Genomic DNA, 15762 nt, shown 5'->3' with positions numbered 1-15762 from the left:
CAGTGATCCAGTGCTCCCCCAGACTTGGGAGACACCAGTTGCACATGTCACTCTTGTTCAAGAAAATATTTTAAACCGGGGGAAGCCTACTAGAGTGATAAGGGGAATAGAGAGCATGCTGCAAAAGACTAAAAAGGCTGGATATATTTAGTGTAGTGAAACAGGCCAAGAAGGGACATGATTGCTCTCTGTATATACCTTGATAGCAAGTACTGAGTGGGGGGGAAAGAACTAGTAAAGTAATGGACAGTATTGATACAAGAACAGATGGATATAAACAGGGAATGAATAGGCTGGAAATTAGAAGATGATTTTGGCTAAAATTCAGCATCTTCCATGTTTCAGGGATGTATGTGGTAGCTGTGTTGATCTGAGACAAAAAGAAATGCAAAAATTTTGAACTCTTGGTTCCAAAATGATACCTTTTATTAGACTGACTGAGAAATTGCCAAAAAAAAATTTTTTTTTCCTGCAAGCTTTCGGGCTCATGCACCCTTCATTATGCTCAGGGAAAGATGGTAAAAAGTCCCCATATATAGGAAATAAACTTCATTTTCGCACAGAGAAAGCAGAAGCTGGAAAACTGCAAGAGTGGTGTGAATAGTTAATGGACTCTCCAAATCATTGCTGTTGAGGTCTTGTTATATCTCTGATTGAAATACTGCCTTTTTCCTTCCACAAGTGATGCGTCAGAATGTGAAGAGGGCTACACTTGAGGAAGTCTTAGAACTCATGGCCACAGGGTTTTTGCGAGGAGGGTCTGGATTCTTAAAGAGTGGTGGAGAGATGTTAAAAGTAGGAGGGTCTGTCAATCGAGAAGTACGAGTTGGTGTCACACAGGTTTGTAATAATTTTTTTAGAAGTTCTTTTTTTCTCTTTCTTCATTTCAAAATAGAGGAACAGTATTACACTAGCTACAGGTCTGTGTGTGTTTAAAAAAAAAATAAAAAAAATCTCGGATTTGTGATTCCCTGGTTTGTCCCAAAACATTACAAGTGCACAACCGTGCCATATACTGTGTCAATTAGTAGTTTCTGTAAATTAGCTTATGAATTCACACTGGTTCATTTCTTATCTAGTGATTTGGGTAGATTAGGTGAATTTTTCTGCATAAATATTCTTTTCAAATGTTTTGCTTAACTTGCAGTAGTGGTTGAATTTTTTAATTATTATTTTTAAATTGCAATATATGATAACCACAGGTTGAGATTTTTGGCTCTTGTAAGTAAATACAAGAAAAGTTCCTTAAATAACAGAGTACTTCAGGTGCTGTCTACACCTTAAAACTGTTTAGAAATTGATATAGTTCAGAATGCAGCTTGTAGTTTAAATTGTGTTTCCTTTAGGGAGAACATCACACCTATACCCAATCTGTGCTGGCTACCTGCTGGTGTTCTAGATAAAGTGTGTACCCTAAATTCATCTATTCTCCTAAGGTGCCTCTGTATTGGGATCTGCTGGGGTGCCGGAGGTCACAGTTACCTAGTTTAAAACTGGAGAGGGTAGGAATAGTGTGCTCCATTTTTCCCCAGGCATCTTGTTAAGTTTCATGGTTATATAACACCTTGTACTTTTACACATGCCATAATTATTTTTAAGACTATAAATATAGAACACAATCATAATTTAGAATTATGGTTTATATGTAATGGACAAAATGTATATCACTGTTATAGTAGGCTTCTACCTAACTGGTGTGATGTGGAATTACAGTTTTAAATAAATAACCATTTATTTATTTAGTTTATATGCTACCCTTGCTGGAAAGTATTCCCTCTCCCTGCCCAACCCAGCCTTGCTTTTCATTCCCCGTTCACAGCCATAACAGAAGACAACATTTTTTCTCTCTCCCATATTCCCTTCCTTTCCTACCCACATTCTCCGAGTCTCACACGTAGGTGAGGCCTCCCTCCTCGTTCCCAGCCCATACCTCCCTGTCTTTATGTGACATTTGTAGTGATTGAGAACATTCGTTTTGCAAAATATTGTGTTCAGTGACTTTGGGGTTGTTGTTTTTTTTCATTCGATCAGTTTATAGCAATTTCAGGCATTTAATTAAATCCCCAGTTCAGATTTTCTATAAAGAACTAGATCAAGTTATCCACAACATATCCTGCATATACTTGCCATGTCTGAAATGAAAACATTAGAAAAAAACAGTTAATGTGCATTTTTAATTGGATTTTCCTGAAATGCTTCTGAGGTTATGTCTGCGTTGCACAATGCAGCATAATGTGGGCACAATGAGTTAGCTTGGTTACTGGGAGGAGTCTCACTATGGTGTACGGAGCTAATTTAATTTAGCTTTCTCTGCTCTCCTCATTCACAACTAGTAGAAAATATTTTTCAGTACAGATGTACCATTAATCTTTTTTTCTTTGAATACTAAGTATCCCCTCTTGTTTCTATATTCACTTTGTATATGTATCTGTATCTACAGGCCTATGTTGTCTTTGTTACAACACTAGGAGGTCAGTGGTTGGAGCGCAACTTTGCTACATTCTTGTCCCATGTTCTGGATTTAGTTTCCCATCCCCGTGCAACACAGACTCATGTGGAGGCGGTATACTCTCGAAGATGTGTTTCCTTTATCCTGAGAGCAACTGTTGGCAGTTTATTAGGGGAGAAAGCACAGATAGCAGCTGCCAAGGATATTTGTCAAGCCATTGGTAAACAAATGAAGGCAGTAGGTAAGAACCATTTTTCTTATGAATGGCCCTCTAGTTTTGCCCATGTTTGTCATTGTCTTCCAAGTCAGTAGAGGTGCACCGATATTGGATCAGTATCTCTATAAAGAAAAGTGGCTGTATTGGAAATCGGCCTGATGGGGCTGATCATTTGGCCAATAAATGCCCATGTTGTGTGCAGCTGCAGCACAGCACTCAGTCACTGAGGAGCAGAGCTGGCAGCATGGAGAGCTGCCTCCAGCTGGTAAGTCTGGTGTAGTGGAAGAGGAGAGGGGAGGGAAGGGGCATGGGGGGGACAGATCAACGCGGTGAGGGAAGGGGCAGGGGCAGGTGCTGCCGGGGCAGGTGGTGCCGAGCCAGGGCAGATCGAGCGTGGGGCAGAGCTGCAGCTCATGAGGGGGGTGGCTCCGGCCACTGCTTGCATCCCAGGAGAGCGGGGGGCATGTGCCCCCAGATCTGCATGCAGCAGGGCAGGTGGACTGCAGCCGTGGGCTGGAGCTGGAGCTGCACGGGGCCTTTCTCTCCGGGGCTGGGCTCGGAGTGGGCGCTGGTGGCACTGGGAGGGGGCTGCAGCCACCCCAGATTTTGCCGCAGCTCTGCTCCCAGCGCCACCATCGCCAACTGCCTGGCGCAGCCCTAGCACTTCCTGGCGTGTGGGTGGAGGCAGGGCATTGAGCCGGGGTTGTGCCGAGCAGCTGGCCGCGATGATGGTTGGAGCGGAGCTGCAGCAAAATTTTGGGTGGCTGCAGTCCCCTCCCAGTGCTGCTGGCACTTGCTCCAAGCCCAGCCCTCAGCAAGAAGAGCACCGCAAAGCTCTGGCTCCAGCCTGCCTGCCCAGCGCAGATCTGGCGCCCTCACCGCGGCGGGGCATTGATCTGCTCCTCCCACACTCCTTCCCTCCCCACTCCCCTTCCACCACACCAGACTTACCAGCTGGAGCTTACCAGACTTACCAGCTATATAGGAAATTGGATTGGTATCTGCCGGCATGCCTCCTTAAATATCGGGTATTTGTACTGGCTCCCAAAATCTCTATCAGTGCACCCCTACAAGTCAGTATTTTTCTCTGTTGATTACTGTATTACTGAATTATTACTGTAGTTATGCTCCAAAATGGCTCAGATAACTTTTTCAGTCAAGGTTGAGTTAAGTCTTCCAGATAGCTTGGTTCTACTCTAAAGACTAATTTTTTTAAGTAGCAGAGATTTCTGCATGTCATTGCAATGATTTCCATAGCAAATTTGCTTAGTCAAAGTTAGTAGAAAATCCTAGTATCCCAAATTTTGTCTGTTTTTAAAAATTGTTTTACTAGTCGCCCACGGTGCGAGAATGATGAAATGAAAACTTCAAATTGGTACCTCCTTACTAGGGATCAGTCCTTGCTATTTTATGGGGTGGTGGAGATTTAAATTGTGACTAAAAAATCACTCCTGATCAGACTTATTTTATTGTCTGCTAAGACTCCAATAGACACCAAAATCTTTTCTGTGTTATCACAGAGCATAGCTTGTTAAGCCAAGGTGTTGCTGCTGAGACAGTGGGGAAGAATCAGAGTATAGATGTCATGGAAATATACATAGCAGAATCCATCAAATTACATTTGTCTCATACTGTCATTTTAGTGTTAATGTAGTTTGCATTTTCTTGTAAGCTTTGTTACACATTCTTTGTCCACATGTGCGTGCATGTAGATTCTTAATACAGAATCCCAAACTCCTAATATAGTGTTATTCCCACATATTTTGCATATATGGGTACACATATAGATGTTCTGCATGTCTATTTTTTTCATAGTCATGTTTGACATTTTATAACTCTCCATTTCTCAGTCAAATGGCTTTTTTAATTTTAATGGCACCCCCTGTAATTTCTGAGATTCTACTGTAACTTGATGCTTTGCTGGGCAATTTACTTTGGCTTTGCTGATAACTGTAAAGATGTTACTTTTTACTGAATGAACTTGCTTTGCCAATCCTTCAGAGGTAGAAAACTGAGTATTTGCATTTTTAATGTAACTGCAAACCTTAATTTTTCCTTTCTCTCTTTTATAGTGATTTTTATGTACATCCATTCAAGTGTGAAATGATAAGAGTTTAGTAGGATATTTTGATTTTCTTTTTTCCAGAAGCAGTAGTGAATGATGCTAATAGTGAAAATAAATCAGGAGCTGCTGATGTAGCTGCAAGCCAACATGTGATGGTGTGTGCCCTTCAAGAGCTGGGTAGTTTGGTTCAGAGCTTGAATGCCACTGCATCTCCTCTTATTCAGGAACCCTCCATAGGTATGAAAGTGAAGTTGAATGGTACTATGTAGCATTTCATAAGACATATTGACCAGTTAACATTAAATCAATATAGCTAAAACTGGTCTATATGAAGTTTATAAAATTATTCAAGCATTTTAATTCAAATTACAACTTTAAACACTGGAGTGAGTTTGCTCTTTCTGGTTCCTAGCGCTCGTCATAGATGGAGCTACTTGTACCTCCTGTAATTCAAGTTGTTCAGTACTTGCCATTATAAAGATGCTAAATTTTCTGTGTTGGATTTCTGTTTCAGGCTAAGTGTTTGGAGAATTTCAGCAGAAGTGTTTCAGCATTTCTGTCATAATATCAAGGAAAAATATTTTGTTTGGTCTTACAGCATTTTACTTGGGGGAAAAAAATCTGTCATCTCCAAATGTTGCTCTTGAAATTTTAGAAGTGATTGCTTTTGTGCTCTGCATACATCTTTTTGCTGCCTGCTCCCCCCCACCCCCAAAAAAAAGACAAAAAAAAAAAGACCACATTTGGCAAAGTTAAACTTTAAACATCTCAGTTCTCACACCTTCAGTAGGATTTGAATTTGGTAACAACATCTCTGAAAAGTGTCATCACGTATGACCTTCTACATTTTCTGGGGTTGAGGCAGACTTTTCTTACAGTTGCTTCCCATGACTACAAGTGGGGCACTGAACCTTGGGACAAGGTAACTCTTTTCTCTGTCCTCAGGGTTGTCCCTGCTGGTACCCATGCAGTAAGGTGGGGGAAGCAGCCTGCTCCAAGTGTAAGTGGGACAAGAGCTAGGGCATAGGGAATAGATTGGGAAAGTGAGCACATCTAGGGTGACCCTTCCTTGGAAGGGTGGGATGGGTGACAAAATGCCTGAGTAGATGCAGGGTGGAGACTGACTTTGGGTTGAGGAGTAGTATACAGAGTAGGCCAAGGAATGGCCCAGAGATGTGGACACTGGGAATTGTTAGGTTGGAACATCATAGGGTGCAGAGAAAATGGGGAAACAATCACTACAGTTGTAGGTGGAGTAAGAGACGGGATTGTAACAAGGACAGACTGGAAGGAGTCTGTACGTAGCATGCACTCCCATCCAGAACCTGGAATGAAACCTGTCTCTTCCAACCACTGATCTTATCCCCTGTGCAACATATAGAATTACAGCCTGTTACCACTATCAGTTACTTCATTAGTTCAAGTGTCAGAGGTCTTCCCTGCGTACCTGACAGTTCCAACCTTTCTGATATACTATGTGGGGGTCAGTATGATGCCATCGATAGAAATTCTGTTGTTTCGGTTTATTTTCTTTAAAAACATAGGCAGGGCCAGATTTTGACATGTTGGGGCCCTATGCTAGGGGTCCCCAACCTTTTTATGTTGCGGCCCAGCAAACTGCAGACCACCACGCAGAGCCCTGTGGCCGGACTTTCCGGCCAGAACACAAGTAAAGATGCTTCCGCCCCCTGGGTCGGGGGGTGGGCCCAAACCTCAACCGCAACTGCTGCGGGCCCTGTGGTAGGAGTCACAGTCTCTCTGTGGAGCTGCAGTTTGCTGGTCTGCGGTCACTTCTGGTCTGGCAGCTGACCCTTCGCAGCCCGGGGCTTGGTTTATAGGCCCCTCATAATATGAGGCCCTAAGCTGAAGCTTACTTAGTGAAGCTTGCTTAGTTTATGCCTAAATCTGGCACTGAATATTGGCATTTACATACAAAAAATATACTAAAAAGACATGGGTTGTAAAGTCAAGCACTTCACATGCTTGGAAATGTGAGAATTAAGTTTGCTTTTGTAACCTTATTTTGAACCCATGTACATTGTAATAAGGAAGCAGTTTTTGATTGCATGGTTACAAACTATATTTTTTCACAGGGCTGCTGGAGACCGTAACCTCAGTTCTCCTTCATCCAAGCATGGCTGCTCGACTTGCTGCTGCATGGTGCTTGCGCTGTGTAGCTGTAGCGTTGCCTTTCCAGTTGACTCCATTTCTGGACAGATGTGCGGAACGGCTCAACAATCTGAAGACCTCTCCTGAAGCTGTTAGTGGCTATAGTTTTGCAATGGCTGCTTTACTCGGTGGAGTACATCAATGTCCCTTAGGTATTCCTCATGCAAAAGGAAAGGTGAGATAAAAGTGCAATTATAGTCTGTGTAGCTACAGTATATAACACTAGTTAAAGATATTTGTATCCAGAAATATGTAATTCTACAAGTTGTGCAATACTGACCATTAACATTTTATTGATAATAACCCATACCTGATAAATAGTTAGAAAATCCATGAGCTTCTGTATTTCAAATGAGGTGTTTCCCAGATTTGTTTTCTTTTTTCTAGTTTAATGGAAATGTGTTTTGGGATGTCAGTCAGAAATGTGTTGATTACATAGACAGGTTGTCCATGTCATCACTGCTAACACTCTGTTGTTTGTTCAAGAAACATGTGATTTGTTCTTAACACAAATTATCTGGTTTGAAGACATCTTTACATTATATTATAGCACAAGTAACAGCTATTTTCTGATAGTTTCTTTAAGTGATTTAACTTGCATTGTAAATCCATTATTGTATATAATCGTTGCAGATGGTAGTAAGTATTGCTGAGGATCTATTACGAACTGCTGCTCAGAACAGCAGACTGTCCTTACAGCGCACTCAAGCTGGGTGGCTTTTACTTGGAGCACTTATGTCTTTAGGTTTGTACTAGTAGTTTTTTTTAATATTGTTTTAAACCTGTCTGGCATTTTGGATTTTCAGTAAATGTTTGCTGTGCAGTAGCAATCCAGTACCAGTCTAATGCTAGGGGACAGGAGGAGTATTAGTACTTAAGTGTAAAACAGAAAGATAGTAAGAATTACCATACCAGGTCATACTGCTGTTATCTTCCGTTGAGTTCTTCCTCTAGCAACAGCACATAACTGGTATGTGGAGAAAGGAGAACCTCTCTACACCAGTAATGTACCTTAACTAAATAAGTAATGCATGCTATAGTAGGGAAAGGGACTTCTTTTCTGCTCCTATCAGTACAAGATGTCATTATCCATTTCAGTATGTCACATCTCGAGCTCAAATGCAAGTGTTAAAGGTCCTAACATTATCTAGTAGTAGTTCTTGAAATCCAACCCATTATTTGGCTCTGTTCTGTGACTTTGGGTTCTGTAAATAAATTACATAGCGAGAAGATTTAAGTATTCTCTTCTTAAATGTTCATGTTCTTGAGAGAATTTTTAATTTCTTGAGACATGATAAAAAGGACTTTGGTGCTTTCAGTGCACTGTAATAGTTTGATCTCAGTCAAGTTCCACCTAAAGTTCGTTCTTTCTTATCTAAATAATCCTACCTGTAACATTTTATTATAAGAATGCCTAATGATGCATTTAACTACTTTGATTATCCTTTTCTAGACTTTTAAATATAAAAAATAACTTGCAGGAGTGTTATTTATAGTTTACAGAACTTTTTGGAAGAACTGACCACTCAGTTATTTAGTTAATACCTACCAGTTATTTTTTCTAATAGTAATACAATGAGATGAAGGTTGTTTAAAGAACTTGTCTTACTCAGAATACTAAGAATACAATGAAGTAAAGACCAAAACAAGATTGGTAGCTGTTAGTCATTCATTAATTGATGAAAATCTGGACTTTCAGAGGGACATTGGCTTCTTAAATTTGGCCTCAAATTATAAAACAAAACGTTACTAAACTCAAAGTCAATAGAGGTGTCTGTAATTTAAAAAATAAACATACCATTGCAATTTATTTGAAGCACTTTTAACTGGGAAATGAAATTTTTTTTTTCCCTTCGTTAATCTGCTAAGGTGAAATGGTTTCAGTTTTTTGTTCTTAACATTTTCAAATTTGTTCTTATAAATTCCCAGTATATTTCTATTTAAAAATAGGTACTGCAGTTTCAGATTAATATTTTCAGATTAATATTTTCTTGGTTAGGTCCTTCAGTTGTTCGTTACCATCTACCGAAGATGCTGCTGTTATGGAGAAACGTGTTTCCTCGTTCCTTGAAGGAGCTGGAAGCAGAGAAGGCACGAGGAGATTCTTTTACATGGCAAGTAACGTTGGAAGGTCGTGCTGGAGCTCTGTGTGGTAAGACTTACAAAGAAGTGGTCAAAGTTCTTGTGTTGTTTTATTAAATGCATGTTAATTTCAAAATTGCAAATAACAAAGACTTTGTAACTTCACATCTTTTTTTTTTCAAAATAAATTTGAAAAAGAAAACAAAGTTTTAATTTTTTACTTACTTTTAATAATTTATTATTTATTATTACTTACCTCATTTATAGGGTTAATACAAATAGATCTGTTAATTGTTGCTTAATGGATAACCTATTAATATCCCTATTTTGGTTAATTGGTGTCATTTTTAATTTCCATTTCTGTTTCAATTAAGCATTGAAATAATTTTCCATTATTAGCTATGAGAAGTTTTGTTGCTCACTGTCCTGAACTGCTTACTGAAGATGTAATCAGAAAATTGATGACACCTATAGAATGTGCCATGACAATGATGTCACAGTAAGTAGACACTTAAGCATTTTTCCATCTCTCTGCTTAATTTAACTGGACATTTAAAATTATCCTTATTGCTGCTATAAACTGATAAAGTTATCAAAATTCAACACATTTAATAAGCTAAAATATTAGCAGTTTTTCTGCTCTTCCCACTCAAAAAGGATATTTAAGAATAAACTTAACCTGTTTTTATTACTGATCAGTTCTGTGTCTTCAAATTTAATGAAAATATTTATTTAGGTCTTAAGTATTTTGTGAAAGTTTATTATTAAAGAACCTAAATTTTGGACCATTTGGACATTCATAGTAATAGTGATTTACTATTACATTTGGATTCTATATGAGGGTATATAATACTAGTTTTATAATTAATAAAGGTCCCCTAAGTATTGTTACATATGAAAATAAATTGATAAATTAAATGTGTTGCTCCAAATAGTTTCCCGAACTATTTACTATTATATCAGCTATGAAATGCACATGGCAAAGAAATTTTGTAAATGCTGTATATTTCTGTACTTAAACTCTTTTTATTTTTTATTTTTTCACACACTAGTATTCCATCAGTTATTAAAGCCCATGGAGCTCATCTTAAAGCTAGTGCAGCTATGGTCCGATTAAGACTTTATGACATTTTGGCTTTGTTACCTCCAAAAACTTATGAAGGTAAATAACGATATATATGGTCATTTCCTTTAAAACATGTACGAGGTGTTTCTTTTGATGTAATCTTGGGGAGTGGTTCTTGAGGCTCAGATATCAAAGTTCTGTTATTTTAGTATAAATACAGGAATAAGAAGATTCCATATTGCTATTTCCAAATAAAAGATAATACCTATAAGAGAGAGAAATCTTCTAACATTCAAATACTATGTTCCTTGCTCTTAAATATAATACGGTTATTTAGATTGGGGGTGTCAAATATATGGCCTGCTAGAGTACTGGTGGGCCAGGGAATTTGAGGGCATGGGTAGTGCTGGGAAGAGGCATGTTGCATAATGCATGGTCCCATTGCCCTATTAGACATGTTCCTTGGTGGCAGGGGGTATTGACATATCCCTGTTCAACCTGCTGGGCTGCTTGTTCTGTTTTCTCTCCTGTGGTAAGGGACCTCTTAGCCCCTGGCTGATGCTTGCCTCTCTGCTTATGCTGAAAGCAGTCATTTGCCCATGGCTGTTGCCCCACTGCTACCACTTCTGATCTTGTTGCAGCCTCCACTTCTTCTGCAGATCTAGTTGGACCAGACCCTGAACATAGGGCTCCTTGCAAGGCATGGGCTGACTTTGACATTCCTGGTTTAGATGAATAGTTTGCGTGTTCCATATTACAATACATAGCTCACAAAGTATGTAATGTGCAAGCACATTTCAGAAACTAATGACAGTTTCAAAATATAACCATTTTGTGTGCAGTTAAGTGGAAAACTACACAGCAGTGGGCAGTGCTGATGGTGGTGTTGTCAAACTTATTGTTTAAGACTGTAAAGGAATGATGTGGTCTCGTAAATAACTGCGCACACACAAAGGTTTTATTTTGAAATTGGTGTTACTTTCTGAAACACCCTAATGAATGAATACATTTTATTATATAATAAATTGCATTACACAAGTAATTTTATTTATTTTTGCGATTTGTATGTTTTGGCTTGGCTGTGGTTGCTACATGTGATCCAGTTCCTGTTTTAATGGCATTAAAGAATTTTAACTGTTATTTTACATATTATTTAACATGTAAAATAAAGTGATACAAAGAGGGAACATATTAGAATAGTTGTGCTCAACCTTTTTGGCTGGCAGGCAGGCTGGGCAGTGCCCAGTCCCTCCCTTGGCTGGCTCTGGTGGGGCCATATCTGGCTGCAGAGAGCGGGGAAGGGAACAGCTTGGCCCTGATCCAGCTACCATGGTGGATGGGGCTTGGGCTGGCTTTATCCTGGCCCCACAGCAGAGAAGGGCTGTGACCTGGCCCTGATGCAGGCCTGCTGGGGAAGGGGGAATAGTCCAACCCTGTGGGAGGAAGGGGGTGCAGCCTGGTCCCAGCCCTAGGGCTCAGAGGGAAGGGGGTGTGGCCTGGCTGTGATCTGGCCATGTAGGGGGAGAATCATGGCTCAGCTCAGATCTGCCCTGTGGGACTTGAGATTTTGGCAGCAGGAAGGGGTGGCAGTACTGCCCCTGCTCCCTCTCTGCCTAATTTCCCAATCCATGGGTAGCCTGAAGAGCTGGATTTCTCGGCCCTGTGGGCAGCTGCCTTTGGCCTGTGGGTTGGAGGCTGAGAATCCCTTTTATTACAAGGTATGTATGGAAAGTGTAGAGTTAAGATGGAGTATTCTTCCTTAACTCTGCATTTCTCGACTTCTTAAGTGTGTGGTTTCTAAGTCTTTAATGTAAGAATAGATGTAGTTGAGGAAAATATATGTTTCAGGTGTTCGGAAATTTAACAAGTTGTCTGCAAAATAATCATGAAAAAATTGCAGTTTGGACAACCTTCTCATTTACTTATTGCAGAGCACATTTTCTTGGAGAATTTTAATTATGGATCACTTACTCTATTGGTATCTAAACTGTTAGAAAATGAAAAAAAGTCCTCGAGTAAATATACACAAAACATAACATTTATAATACATTTTTCAAATGCTTCATCTGTTCTGGTCCAGAAGCAGTTATTTTATTTTGTTTTTCCCTTTGCATGTCAGTTATTGCTAAACTTGGATGCAAATTTACTGCATTGTGGAGTAAGTATGCTAGCATTCTAGATTGGACAAAGAGCAATAATACATTTCTTTTTTTCCGCTGTGGCTTGTGTGCTACTTTATAATATTTACAAAAATAGACTCTGATTGTGCAGTTCCTCACAGTAATACCTCAGTACTTTAAATTAACTTAGCAGCACCATGTGTGAAGTGGTGTTCCCAAAATTGGGACTGTAGTCTTGAAGGAATTGCCATGATCTCTAGGTTTAAGGGACTGGTTCTGGACATAGTGAGTTCTTAGGTTCTGTTTGCAGTTCTGTTCCTGACATTGGGCTAGTCAGATTTACTTCTCTGTGTTTCAGTTTTCCATTTGTTAAATCAGGGTATTGCTGATTGCCTGAATTTATAGAATAAATCCATTGATGAAAGCTGCTATATGAGAGGCAAAAATGATCAACTCTAATGTACAGTTCTTTTTTCTAGGATCATTTAATGCACTTCTTCGGGAGCTGGTGGCAGAGTTTACTTTAACAGACAACTCTGCTAATACAACTACATCACTTCTCAGATCTCTCTGCCATTATGATGACAGTGTTCTTTTGGGCTCTTGGCTGCAGGAGACGGATCATAAATCAATTGAAGACCAGGTGATAAAAATTAAAAAAAAATAAATTAAACTTTACATTGGCACTCTTTAACAAAATCCAGAACTCTTAAAAACTACTCCTAATATGGATTAGAAGGGAGTAGTAATGCTCCTGATTTCTAAGCCTGTTTTATAAGATTATATAGGTTTAAAGCCTACTGAGTTCAGTTTGAATTTGTGATAAAACTAGATACAAAAAAAGGTTAGTAAAGAATATTATATAGTTCAAAGTTGTGGCTAGTCAACTATCCTTTTTTAAAGTTTAATTAGATTTTCCTAGATCTGGCAAGAGTCCCATCATTTTTTTCAGACAAGGTATCACAAATTCTACTTTTCTGCATATTATTTTGGAATTATATAATATACTAGTGGATGAGTTTATAGAAATATTTGTATGTCAAAGAGGACCATCTCAAAAGCTTTAATTTTGTCCACTTTGGGAATCTTTCCTGTCTACACTGATAATTAATGTTGCCTTTCCACCTCCCACTGAAGTTAAGAAAGAATTAAGATTTTGTTTTCTCCTGAAATATCACTTTGCAACTTTTACAGTTGTAATTGCAACTAGAACCAAATTTGATCAGCCTGTCTCTAATTCACTTGTCTTAACATTCACAACAGTGATGGAAACTACATTTGCATCAAAGTGTTAACTATTTTGAAACTCCAGGGATTTATCTGGTACTGTAGACAAATATGTGGATAAGTGGGACACAGTAGTTGGAGAGCTCCTGTTGATATGTTTTCTAGTTATAAGCTGCTGTATGTCCTGTTTTGGTTACCTCCGAGTTTTAGTTCAGAAGATGTATGTATGAAGATGTATTTGGAAAGTATTCATATCTTGTGGCATTTTGCAGCTTCAGCCAAACAGTGCCTCTGGAAGTGGTGCTTTGGAACACGATCCATCTTCTATTTATTTGCGCATCCCTGCTGGTGAAGCAGTGCCTGGTCCCCTTCCCCTTGGAGTATCAGTCATAGATGCCTCTGTGGCTCTCTTTGGTGTGGTTTTTCCTCATGTTTCTTACAAGCACAGGTCAGTCTAAATTGTGCAATTCCAGGAGATGGTGGACATTTTCTTCTTTTAAGACAAGGGTTTTCAACCTTTTTTAACAAGTATACCTCTTCTGTCTCAAAGTTTCACCTCCTGTACCCCTTTAGATTTTTTTTCTTGTTTTTAAGGTGGGAGGGGGCATGCAGATCAAAGCCCGGGGTGGGGGGTAGGGGTAGGTGCTGCTCAGCCGGGGAGGGGTAGGTGCTGCTCAGCCGGGGAGGGTGACTCCTGCTGCTGCACACAGCCCAGGAAGGCATGGGGGGCGCGTGCCCCTGGATCTGTGTACAGGGCAGGGCAGGGTGGGCTGGGGCCGGGGCAGTGCTGGGCTCTTCCTGGTGGGGGCTGGGCCGGACTGTGCTCAGGGTGAGTGGCAGCATCGCTGGGAGGGGGCTATGGGAGGGGCTGTAGCCCCCCCAACCCCTCTCCCAGCCTCTGCTGGGAATAGCCCAGTGCTGCCCTGACTCCAGTCCACATTGGCCCACAGCTTGCCATGCCCCATGTGCACATGCAGGGGCACACACGCCCCATGCCCTCCCAGTGGTGGGAGCTGCTGTTGCCCTGCGCCCCTTAGATTCTGCCTAGCTCTGCAGCACCTGCCCCATCCCCACTCCCTCCCTCACTGCCAGGGCCTCTGGGAGTGGGGGGTTGGAGGGCTGCAGCCACTCCAGAATTCACTGTAACTCCCCCCCAACCACCCTCCCAACCACTGCCTGCCCCGAGCACAGCCCAGCCCCTGCCAGGAAGAGCCCGGCGCAGCCCTAACCTCAGCTTGCCCCACCCTGCCCCATGCACAGATCTGGAGGCACGTGCCCCCTATGCCCTCCTGGGGCGCATGTAGTGGCAGGAGCTGCTCTCCACGTGGCCAGACTGTGCTATTGGCTGCCCATGTTCTGTGCTGTGGCTGCGCGCATGCACGCGGAGTTCTGCTTACCACTATGACCCTTTTAAGTACCCTTATAGGTATGCATACCCCCAGTTGACAGCCACTGTTTTAAGAGAATTGTGTTGTTTTTCAAAGAGTGAATCTGTCCTGAATATTAACTGTTTAAAACTTGGATTGTGGTATTCTGTGTTCATTTTAATCTGACTGGGTTCCAGATCACACAGGTTTGGTTTAGAACTAAAAGCTGGTTTTCCTAATTTACAATTCTGAAAAGTGAAACTGGGATCTGAAGGTCAAGTTAGCATCTTTTTCTCCTTCTGTCCAAGGAGGGATGTCCAACTTCTAAGCAGCTAGGGACTACATGCCCCTGAGGTGCATCAGCTGAGGCCATACCAGCATGAGCTATGGGCTTCCTGGGCATCCCCACATCGCATCCTATATGCAAGTGCATCAGAGTCACCCTCAGCTCCCTGGCCACAGACTCTCCTGCTGCCCTGTGCCACATGGGCACACTGGACCACAGGCTTCCCTGGGGCACCACACTATATGGGTGCCCTGGACTGTGGGGTCCTCCAGCACTGTGGGCTGTGCCATACCATGCAGTCCTGCCCCATTGGATAGGGGCAGGATATGGAAGCCAGAGGAGGGAGGAGACCCCAACTGCTGCTGCAGTCAGAACAATGAGAGAAGTGGCAGCTGGGCAAGGCCCTTGGGACTGCAGTTGGGCAGCCTTGTCCTAGTATATCATTAACAGTAATTGCATTTTTGCAAGCCAGATTCTTACAATATCTGTGCAGCTGCTATCTTCTGATCAAGCCCTTAGGAATACTTGTGGCCCCCGGTTCCCTTTATTTGGTCTACACCAGGGGTGGGCAATTATTTTGGGTGGAGGGCCACTTACCGAGTTGTGGCAAGCTGTCGAGGCCCACAAAGGTAGCCCTGCTCTCTGGTTACCATCTTGGGACCAGAAGTCCAACCCCCTAGCACCTAACCTTTGCCACCGGAAGCCCCTCCCCTT

At 41.3% G+C, this 15762-nt stretch overlaps 1 protein-coding gene across 6 annotated transcripts in view; it reads left to right on the top strand.

Moving 5' to 3' along the window:
* HEATR5B (HEAT repeat containing 5B) overlaps positions 1 to 15762 on the top strand; it is an 83207-nt gene that overhangs the window by 13685 nt on the left and 53760 nt on the right. For all 6 annotated transcript variants that reach the window (XM_014517332.2, XM_025197617.1, XM_025197618.1 and 3 more), the window contains exons 8-17: positions 683 to 840; positions 2441 to 2690; positions 4813 to 4968; positions 6825 to 7075; positions 7534 to 7645; positions 8900 to 9052; positions 9382 to 9481; positions 10035 to 10144; positions 12648 to 12811; positions 13668 to 13843. In XM_014517332.2, coding sequence (XP_014372818.1) covers positions 683 to 840; positions 2441 to 2690; positions 4813 to 4968; positions 6825 to 7075; positions 7534 to 7645; positions 8900 to 9052; positions 9382 to 9481; positions 10035 to 10144; positions 12648 to 12811; positions 13668 to 13843 — 1630 coding nt within the window. The remainder of the gene's footprint in view (positions 1 to 682; positions 841 to 2440; positions 2691 to 4812; positions 4969 to 6824; positions 7076 to 7533; positions 7646 to 8899; positions 9053 to 9381; positions 9482 to 10034; positions 10145 to 12647; positions 12812 to 13667; positions 13844 to 15762) is intronic.

The sequence above is a fragment of the Alligator sinensis genome, unplaced genomic scaffold, assembly GCF_000455745.1.
Source record: "Alligator sinensis unplaced genomic scaffold, ASM45574v1 scaffold489_1, whole genome shotgun sequence".
In the NCBI taxonomy this organism is placed as follows: domain Eukaryota; kingdom Metazoa; phylum Chordata; order Crocodylia; family Alligatoridae; genus Alligator; species Alligator sinensis.
This window is presented reverse-complemented; position numbering and strand designations above follow the sequence as displayed.